General features: G+C 47.9%; 1 protein-coding gene across 8 annotated transcripts in view; it reads left to right on the top strand.

Annotated features, from left to right (window-relative positions):
• The window catches only part of eps15l1 (epidermal growth factor receptor pathway substrate 15 like 1), a 249,606-nt gene that overhangs the window by 67,955 nt on the left and 171,050 nt on the right, over window positions 1-10,601 (top strand). For all 8 annotated transcript variants that reach the window (XM_033046723.1, XM_033046721.1, XM_033046722.1 and 5 more), the window contains 2 exons: window positions 1,686-1,745; window positions 7,197-7,427. In XM_033046723.1, the coding sequence (XP_032902614.1) occupies window positions 1,686-1,745; window positions 7,197-7,427 (291 nt within the window). The remainder of the gene's footprint in view (window positions 1-1,685; window positions 1,746-7,196; window positions 7,428-10,601) is intronic.

Raw genomic sequence — 10,601 nt, 5'->3', positions numbered from 1 at the left:
GTCATATATATATATATATAGATGGTATAATAATATATGGTTTAAAGGGACTGCAATACGAAAATAGGCTCCCCATGGTGTAATATGGGCATTGGACACTAGATGGCGCTTACTTTTTCGATCTCATTCTCTAATTAGTTTAATTAATTAATGTGCAACTTTTGGCACTGGCGAGTTATGACTTCCTTCTCAATTATATTTTATGTAAATCTGTGCAAAATTTCATGTAGTTCCGAGACATGGGACACAAAAGTTGATTTCTAGACACATTTTTGATGCTCGGCCCACAGCCTAATAGAGCTGGCCGCTCGGCCAAACTGAGCAATCGGGGGAGAAGGGCCTTGGTCAGGGAGGTGACCAAGAACTCGATGGTCACTCTGACAGAACTCCAGAGTTCCTCTGTGGAGGTGGGAGAACATTCCAGAAGGACATCTATATCTGCAGCACTCCACCAATCAGGCCTTTATGGTAGAGTGGAGAGACGGAAGCCACTCCTCAGTAAAAGGCACATGACAGCCCGCTTGGTGTTTGCCAAAAGGCATGAGAAACAAGATTCTCTAGTCTGATGAAACCAAGATTGAACTCTTTGGCCTGAATGCCAAGCGTCACGTCAGGAAGAAACCAGACACCGCTCATCACCTGGCCAATACCATACCTACGATGAAGCATGGTGGTGGCAGCATCATGATGTGGGGATGTTTTTCAGCGGCAGGAACTGGGGGACTAGTCAGGATCGAGGGTAAGATGAACGGAGCAAAGTACAGAGATCCTTGAGGAAAACCTGCTCCAGAACGTTCTGGACCTTAGACTGGGACAGAGGTTCACCTTCCAACAGGACAACGTCGCTAAGCACACAGCCAAGACAATGTACGAGTGGCGTTGTGACCAGTCTGTGGATGTTCTTGAGCGGCCCAGCCAGAGCCCGGACTTTGTTACTTTAAATTTGATCCAATTTTATGTATTATGTTCCATTTATCTGAACAGTGTGGTGGATCAAATAACAAACTTTCATAATTACAGAGCTGTACTTCTGAGGGTTCTCTCAGTTGCAGTCAGTTGCTCACCGCTCAATGCAGGTTAGATGGTATAGCCTTGAGACTTTCAAGATACAGCATGGAAACAGGTCCTTTGGCCAACTGAGTCCGTGCTGACCAGTGATCACTTCATACATTAATCAACACTAGAGACAATTTACAGAAGCCATTACTCTACAAACCTGTACAATTTTGGTGCATAGGAGTCAACCGGAGCACCTGGGGGAAACCCACATGGTACAGACAGCACTCGTAGTCAGGATGGAACCTGGCGCTGCAAGACAGCAACTCAGCCGCTGTGCCACTTTGCCGCTCTTTGACCGAATGTAAAAGAAGATAGGAAGATAGAGTTGAAATAGAATTTTGAGAAGTGTTTAATCTTGATTGAGCATTTTAAGCAGATTGGTGATTTGAGATTTATTTCTGACAAATGGTCTTGGACCTGAAATGTTAACTATTCTTATTTCCACAAGCACTGTCAAATCTGCTGAGTGCTTCGTGAATTTTCTATTTTATTGTGGATTTCCAGCATCTTCAATTTTTTAAATGTTTAGATGTATTTCTTCTAATCTTTTTGCTAAATTATAGTTAAGGCAAAACTTGGTTTAATCCCTTGGCATTAATTTTCTGTCATCCTTTTATCTGAATCAGGTTTGGGACCTTAGTGATGTTGATAAGGATGGCCACCTGGACAGAGATGAGTTTGCTGTGGTAAGTCTTTAAGTATTTGCGAGGCCATATGGAGTGGCTACTGCTGGCTACATTCAAATGGGGGCTTTAAAATAATTATTGTATCCAAAGCCACTGTGAAGGGTTTAATCTGAACAAAACAAAAATCTCTTCTGTCACCCATTTCAGTCTCTTTACATTTTGTATTTTTAGTTTAGAACAACGAACTCAGTAGATTATGTCTTGAAACTCATTGGTCCTCTTTGAATTTATGCTTGGTGATCTGAATTTCTGGAATTTCTTTTGAATGATGCATGAATAGTTCCAACATTTGTTGAATTTCCTTGTGTCTATAAGCTTGCTAAAGGTTTTAGAATTGAAAGTTCATATTTGTGTGTGCATCCAAAAGGAAACATTGTTCTTACAGACAGTTGGAACGTGTGAAATAATAGGGATTATTATTGGCGTGAGGGTGGGGGATCCAAAAGTTGGGTGGAGAATATTATTACAATCAGGGGTTGCTCATTTGAGACAGGTTTGGAAATTATCAAAAGGATAGTGTAAACTAAAAAGCAGCCTTCTTGCACAGCCTAAAGTTGTAGGTCAACTTGTTCTATTTGATCTTGTTTGTGCACGTCGGGTTGATTGCATTAGTCGAAACAGGTGAAGGTTGCAATCTCCCACCCCTGAAGAATTGGTAAGTCACAGTTAGAATATTGAAATCAATGTTAACAAAAGTTCATTAAACAAAATAAAGTGAGGTAAAAATAAATGGATTAGACTACAATTAAGAACCACCAATTTTAAAAAAAAACTCCAATAATTGATAACTGAAATAATGAGGTCCCCACTTGTTCAACTTAATTTTGTATGACAGGATTTTGTTTAACAGTAATTAAGATTTGCTGTGTAGTTGAGGAGGTGCTAAGATAAAAATTGTCAGTCCCTGACGTTTTCTGGTGAGAGTTTACTCTGTGGTGCTGTTTAATGTGCAGCAAAACTCTGTTTCTGATACACAGTACTTTGATGGTACCAGATCAGCCCATTTTATATTGCAACACAAGATCTTACACAGTGGAATTAATTTTCCAGGAAACCTAGCTAGTTTAAAAGAAGTGGAAAAAGGCACCTAATGAGGCAGATTCATTAGGATTTCTGAAGAGTTGGATAGAACATTAACTGCGTTTTGCTGACATGAAATACAGTAAACCCTCGCAATAACAGGCCTCTATATAATGCATTTCGGTTATAGCGGACTGAGGCACCCATCATACTGCCTCCCACTTCTGCCAGATACCCAATGTGTTGGTGCCACATGGTAGGAGCGGAGAGAGCGAGCAGCATGCAGGGACCCGTCCCTGGTGCATCGCGTGTGGGACCAGAAACTCTGCGGCCTCCCATCCAGTGAATTCCCACTTGTTTAGCAGGAACGCCAACGCCGTGTTTCTTGCCTCCCGGCTTTGGTTAAACATTACCTCCCCTCACTCGGTTATAGTGGACAATTGGTAACAACGGACACCAGCGGACACGTGTTCCGTTATTGTGAGGGTTTACCATAATAAGTAAGACATTGAAAGGCTGCTTTAGGAAAGCCTTGAAGGTGGGAGAGAGAGAGAGAACCTCTCAGACTTCCTTATTCTCATTTTTATAATGTACTAGACCAAGTGGGACCTGTTGGGTCCCTGTCACACGGAGGCCTGGTCCCCCAACGCAATATTCCACCACTCACCCATAGCCCCCAACAGCGCAGGCGAGGCACATTTCCCCTCATCCCCCAGCACTCCCTCCCCCCTCCTCTTCACCCTCCCTTTTTTTAAATTAAAAAAAATTCACTAACTTTTCACTTTTAAAAATCCAATTCCCTTGCCCTGCCCCTGCCCGTTACAATGTTACAAATGACAGGACTCAGTGTCCTATCTTTGTAACATTGTAACGGGCAGGGGCAAGGCCATGGAATTGGATTTTTAAAAGTGAAAAGCTAAATTTTTAAAGTTAAAAATGTCAATAACTTGTAAAATATACATTAATATGAATGAAACAATACACCACATCACAGGACAATTGTGAGTAAGGTGGACCAAAAATTGTAGCACTCTCATGTAGCGTTTTGCCATAATTTCAGGATCACATTTCGGACAGACAGACAGACAGACAGACAACATCAGATATAGAAACAAACAAGATGAGAGTTTTAGAAATATACTAGACTAAGTGGGACGCAACCCATTCCCCAACGCAATATTCCACTACTCACCTGTTTCCCCCAACGCAACCCGTTACCCCAAAGCAATATTCCACCTCTCACCCATAGCCCCTAACTACGCAGGCGTGGCTCATTTCCCCATATCCCCCAGCATCCCCCCCTTCCTCTTCATGTGTGGGAGGGGAGGCGGGTGTACGGTGGGAGGGGAGGAGGGGAGGCGGGTGTGCGGTGGGAGGGGAGGAGGGTAGTGGGGGGGTGTGTGGGCAGGGGGGTGGAGGTGGGGGTGGGGATGGGGAGGGGGTGTGGCGGGCGTTGTGTGGCGGGCGGGGGTGGGGTGTGAGGGGAGGTGTGTAAGTGTTGCGTCTCTTGTTGCGTTCTTCAGGCGGGGCTGTCGGGGGCCGGTGGGGAGGGGGGAGCATCCTGCACCTGGGGGAGGGGGCCGGTGGGGAGGGGGGAGCATCCTGCACCTGGGGGAGGGGGGCGGATTCAGGCGGGGGCTGGTGGGACAGCGCTGCCGTGGCCTACTGCTGTAAGACCCTCCCCCCCGGCCCCCAACAGCCCACTCCTGAAGCCGTCCCCCTCCCTTGCTGCAGTACGCTCCCCCTCCCCACCGGCCCCGGAAAGGGAAAGGGGGGGTGTGGGGAAGTGGGTGGGGGGTGCGGGGAACGGGGGGGGGGTGGGGAAGGAGGGGTGTGGGGAGGGGGGTTGTGTGGGGAGGGGGGTTGTGTGGGGAAGGGGGGGTGTGGGGAGGAGGGGGGTGTGGGGAAGGGGGGTGTGTGGGAGGGGGGTTGTGTGGGGAGGGGGGTTGTGTGGGGAGGGGGGGTTGTGTGGGGAGGGGGGTTGTGTGGGGAGGGGGGGTGTGTGGGGAAGGGGGGGTGTGGGGAGGAGGGGGGTGTGGGGAAGGGGGGTGTGTGGGAGGGGTGGGGAGGGGGTAGGTGGAGGAAGGGGGGGTATGGGGGGTTGTGGCCGCCACAGGGGCAGCTCGCACTGTGCTCACCCCGCACCTTCAGCTTTTGACCTCACACAGCTCCCGGTCCGACTCCGGCATCACTCAGAGGCTTCCAGTTCAACTGAGCAGTCCCGGCTCGTCGTGCTGGTCGCCGCAGAAGCAGCCCTACGCTGCTCACACTGCCCGCACACTGCTCGCACTGCCCGCACGCTACTCACTCTCCCCACGTGCCTTTATAACCTTCATAACTTTTGTACTATTTCACCGATCGGAACAAAACTTGTTGCACTTGCAGCACAGGAGAATGGCGAGTAAGGGGGCGAAAAAATCATAGCGCTTCCGGGTATCGTTTTTGCGCAAATTTGCAAAAACAACGCAAACCGGAAGAGGACAAGATGAGAGTTTTATAAGCATACTAGACCAAGTGCAGACCCGTTGGGTCTGGTCCTCGAACGTGCTTCAGACCCTGGTTGGGAAAAATGTCGATGTTTTTCGAGCAGAGCCGGGCGTCAGCAGCCGTTATGGTCGCTGGCCAGCAGGAGGCGACAAAATGCTTCAGACCCCGAGTACTGAGTTATGGTGGGTGGCTAGCAGGCGGTGACAAAATGAGTGAGTGGGGGGGGGGGAGGATTTTATTTTAAAATGTGTACAGGATATTGAGTTGGATGATCAGCCATGATCATATTGAATGGCGGTGCAGGCTCGAAGGGCCAAATGTCCTACTCCTGCACCTATTTTCTATGTTTCTATGTACATAAAAATGTCCAAATGTTTTGAGGAGTGCATGAGTGAATGTAAAAGTGAATTAGCTAGCGAAATGGAAAAAATCACGGAGTTTCAGCGTGTGGTTTTGGCGGACCAAGGAATCAAAGGCCGAATCTGACACCCACAAATAAACACACACACACACACACACACACACACACACACACACACACACACACACACACACACACACACACACAGTTTTAATAGTATATAGATAGATATACTAGACCAAGTGGGACCCGTTGGGCCCCGTTCCCCCAATGCACTATTCCACCACTCACCCGTTCCACCAACGCAACCCGTTCCCCAACGCAATATTCCACCACTCATCCAAAGCTCCCAGCTGCGCAGGTGTGGCTCATTTCCCCTCATCCCCCAGCACTCCCGACCTTTCCTCTTCACCCTCCCTCTTCTTTCCCCTCTCCTCCTCTCCTTCCCCACTCCCTCCTTCACCTCTTCCCTCCCCCTCTCAAGGTGTCATGGTGGGGTGGAACACTGCTGACGTGCAGTTTATGAGATCCCATTCTGACATCATACCCTGCTAACTGCCAGTGCAAATTGAAGTGATTTTTGTCAAACTGGATTTTGTAAAGTTTATAATGTGAATAACTTGTAAAATATACCATCAATCTGAACGAAACTTGATAAAAAAACCACAGGACAATGGTGAATAAGATGGGCCAAAATTTGTAGCGCTATCGTGTACCGTTTTGGAGTAGTTCCGGGAACACATGAGCACTTAGATAGATAGATAGACAGACAGACAGACAGACAGACAGACAGACTGACTGAAAAGTTGCTATTCAAGTCCATAACTCCCTGAAAGTGGCAACATTTGAGAGCGAAAATTTATGGTATGCTTGCTTTCATAGGTCGTGGCATTGAATATAAGAGTCAAGAAATGATGATGCAGATTCATAGGACTTTAGTTAGACTGCATTTGGAATGTTCCGTGCAATACTGGTTGTCCCATTGCAGGAAGAATGGGGAAGCTTTGAAAAGGGTACAGAGGATGTTTACCAGAATTATGCCTGGATTAGGGTGTATTAGTTACAGGGTGTGGGTGGAACGCTAGAGGTTGCGGGGAAACCTGATAGAAGTATATAAAAAGTAATAAAAGATAGAAGTATATAAAATTTTACGCAGCCGGTGGTGGTTGAATCAAATACAATAATGGCATTTCAGAGATTTGGATAGGCATATGGATATGGAAAGAATGGAGGGATATGGATTATGTGCAGGTAGATGAGATATTCTTTGGCATCATGTTCGGCACGGACATTCTGGACCAATAGGTCTGTTTTTGTGCTGCACTGTTCTAGGCAGACAAAGTACCAAATATTCAACCAATGTTTCAGTAATTATTAATGGAGAGGTGGGGATGGGTATCCAATTTTCCAATTGTGCCATACCTCGCCTCAAAAAGAATAAAGTTTGAATTAAAAAAAATATACTAAATAGATATTTACTGATGAAAACAGGGGCAAGATCTAAAAGTTACAGTCAGATTACAAACGTGGAACTGCTTTTACTGCTGAACTATCGACAGTTTGTCCCTTTGTTACATTTGCAGGCAATGCACCTTGTTTACAGAGCCTTGGAGAAGGAGCCAGTTCCACCTGCTCTACCGTCTACACTTCTGCCACCATCCAAGAGGAAAAAGCAAGGATCTTCACTTGTTGGTTCTGTGCCAGTTTTACCTGCCAGTCCTCCACCTAAAGATAGTCTGCGATCTACTCCATCACATGGTAGTATTAACAGCTTAAATAGTGCGGGGAGCATCTCTCCAAAGCATATCAAACAGGTGATTGATAAAAATCATTCTTGCATCTTGATGATATTTTCTTTTTTGTCACAACTCATTTTGTGGTGATAGCATATGGACTCGGGTTTCCATTGGGGATCATAGGAGCAGCTCTTTGATTTGTCTAAGAAGGAACTGCAGATGCTGTAAAAGCAAATGTAGACAAAAATGCTGGAGAAACTCAGCGGGTGAGGCATCATCTATGGAGCGAAGGAAATAGGCAACGTTTCGGGTCGAAACCCTTCTTCTGAACGTTTCGACCCGAAACGTTGCCTATTTCCTTCGCTCCATAGATGCTGCCTCACCCGCTGAGTTTCTCCAACATTTTTGTCTGTCTTTTTCTCGATTGAATGCACTTTCTCACCACAATAGTATGATTAAAATGATTTTAATTTGGAAATAGGATATCTGCCTGATCTGTGATACTCTATAAAGTAGTACCAAGACTACGTATTAATCTATTGAACCTGCCCTACCTTTCATTGAAATGATAGCATTTTTATAACCTAACGTCACAAGTCCTGCATCCATGAGTACTTTAGCCATCCTTCCACCCCCACTTCCCCCAGATTCTCCCACTCACCTCCACAAGAGGGGCAACTTGCAGTGGCCAAGTAACCTTCAAACCCACATGTTATTAGAATGTGGTAGGAAACTGGAGCACCCGGAGGAAATCCGTCGTATCACAGGAAGAATGTGTAAGCTACACACAGACGGCACTGGAGGTTGGGATTGAACCTGGGTCACTTGCTACAGTATACTCTGTATCTTTGACCAAGACATTACTATGGTTCTTCATTCGACGCCAGATCCACACCTTCAACAAATGCTTCCTTGCCTATCTGGACTCTACCAAGGATCATAAGCTTGCCCGCCTCCAGACCGGTCCCTCCACTGACACACCTCGACTTGACCGCCCGCAGGCCTGTGGCTTCACTGCTGGACCACGCCACCAGCCCGAACACCACAAGGCCGAGATTGCCACCAGGAGGAGCAGTACCAGCATCCACCGCCTCTCTGACCTTCAACGTCTTCCCGGCTGAACCCAGGCCCGGACCACCGAAACTGCCACAGCTGCAGTCTCTCACTGCCTCCCTGGGGCCACCGCCACCTCAGTCGCCAACCTTCACTCTCCCGGGGCCACTGATGCTGCTGCCATCTGCCGACCCTCATCACTCCACCGCCTACCAGTGGGCCGGAACCGTCGCCTCACCTGAGTTCCAGACTCAGCACCAGACCCACAACCTCCATGATGCAGAGTCCGACAGCAAGTGGCCTGACTCTGCTGGATCCTACTGCTCCCACCCTCCTACAGAGAACCTCAGCAGTGATGGGTCTTCCTCTTCCCCCTCTTTAACCAGGTTAACCCGACCACACCCCAGCCATACAATAGTCCTCATGCCCCCCTCCTCTGTGAACATCCACAATCCTCCCACCAGATCTTGCCTCGGCCTTTGTCCACTCCTCGGCCCTCCTCTGTGGCGTTCACTGGCCCTATCCCCAAACTCTATATCCGTTACATTGATGACTGCACCGGTGATACCCCCAGCGCCCATGCAGAACTCACCATTCTTCACCACCAATTTTCATCCTGCACTAAAACTTACTTGGACCATCTCCGACACCTACCTCCCCTTTCCTGATCTCACAGTCTCCATCACAAGAAATAGACTATTGACTGACGTCTATTACAAACCCACTGACTCCCACAACTATCTCGACTATGCTTCTTCCCACCCTGCTTCCTGCAAAGACTCTATTCCTGCAAATACTCCCAATACCTCCGTCAACGCCGCATCTGCGCCCAAGTTGAGGTGTTCCATACCAGAACATCCAAGATGTCCTCATTCTTTAGGGTTCCCCTCTCCTATCATAGATGAGGTCCTCACTCGTGTCTCCTTGGTACCCCGTAGCTCTGCCCTTGCTCCCCATCCCCCGATTCGCAACAGACACAGTCCCCCTAGTCCTTACCTTCCACCCCAACACATTGAAATTTCCGCCACCTCCAACTACTACCTCCCACCACTAGCCACATTTTCTCACCACATCTCCACCCCTTTCCGCCTTCCGCAGAGACCGTTCCCTCCCCAACTCCCTGGTTAACTCATCCCTTCCCATCCAAACCACCCCCTCCCCAGGTACCTTCCCCAGCAACTGCAGAAGATGCAACACCTGTCGCTATACCTCCTCCTTCGACTCTGTCCAGGGACGCCGACAGTCCTTTCAGGTTAGGCAGAGGTTTACTTGCACCTCCTCCAACCTCATCTACTGTATCCGTTGTTCAAGATGTGGACTCTTATACATCGGCGAGACCAAACGCAGATTGGCCAATCGTTTCGCGGAACATCTTCGCTCAGCCCGCGTGAACCAACCTTATCTCCCGGTTGCTTGAGACTTTAACTCTCTTTCCCATTCCTACACAAACCTTACTATCCTCGGTCTCCTCCATTGTCAGAGTGAGGCTAAACGCAAACTGGAGGAACAGCATCTCATATTTAGCTTGGGCAGCCCAGTGGTATGAATATTGATTTATCTCACTTCAGGTAGCCCGACAGAACAGTTTGTTGGGCTTGGGGGAGAGAGAGAAGAGAGAGAGAGAGAGAGAGAGAGAGAGAGAGAGAGAGAGAGAGAGAGAGAGAGAGAGAGAGAGAGAGAGAGAGAGAGAGAGAGAGAGAGAGAGAGAGAGAGAGAGAGAGAGAGAGAGAGAGAGAGAGAAGAGAGAGAGAGAGAGAGAGAGAGAGAGAGAGAGAGAGAGAGAGAGAGAGAGAGAGAGAGAGAGAGAGAGAGAGAGAGAAAGAAAGAGAGAGAGAGAGAGAGAGAGAGAGAGAGAGAGAGAGAGAGAGAGAGAGAGAGAGAGAGAGAGAGAGAGAGAGAGAGAGAGAGAGAGCGAGAGAGAGAGAGAGAGAGAGAGAGAGAGAGAGAGAGAGAGAGAGAGAGAGAGAGAGAGAGAGAGAGAGAGAGAGAGAGAGAGAGAGAGAGAGAGAGAGAGAGAGAGAGAGCAGAGAGAGAGAGAGAGAGGAGAGAGCTCTCTCGCTCTGCCTCCTCTCTCTCTCTCTCTCTCTCTCTCTCTCTCTATCTCTCTCTCTCTCTCTCTCTATCTCCTCTCTCTCTCTCTCTCTCTCTCTCTCTCTCTCTCTCTCTCTCTCTCTCTCTCTCTCTCTCTTTTTTTTTTTT

The sequence above is a fragment of the Amblyraja radiata genome, chromosome 29 (genome assembly GCF_010909765.2).
Source record: "Amblyraja radiata isolate CabotCenter1 chromosome 29, sAmbRad1.1.pri, whole genome shotgun sequence".
NCBI classification, from domain to species: domain Eukaryota; kingdom Metazoa; phylum Chordata; class Chondrichthyes; order Rajiformes; family Rajidae; genus Amblyraja; species Amblyraja radiata.
Note: the sequence above shows the minus strand (reverse complement) of the source record. Positions and strands in the feature narration are given on the sequence as shown.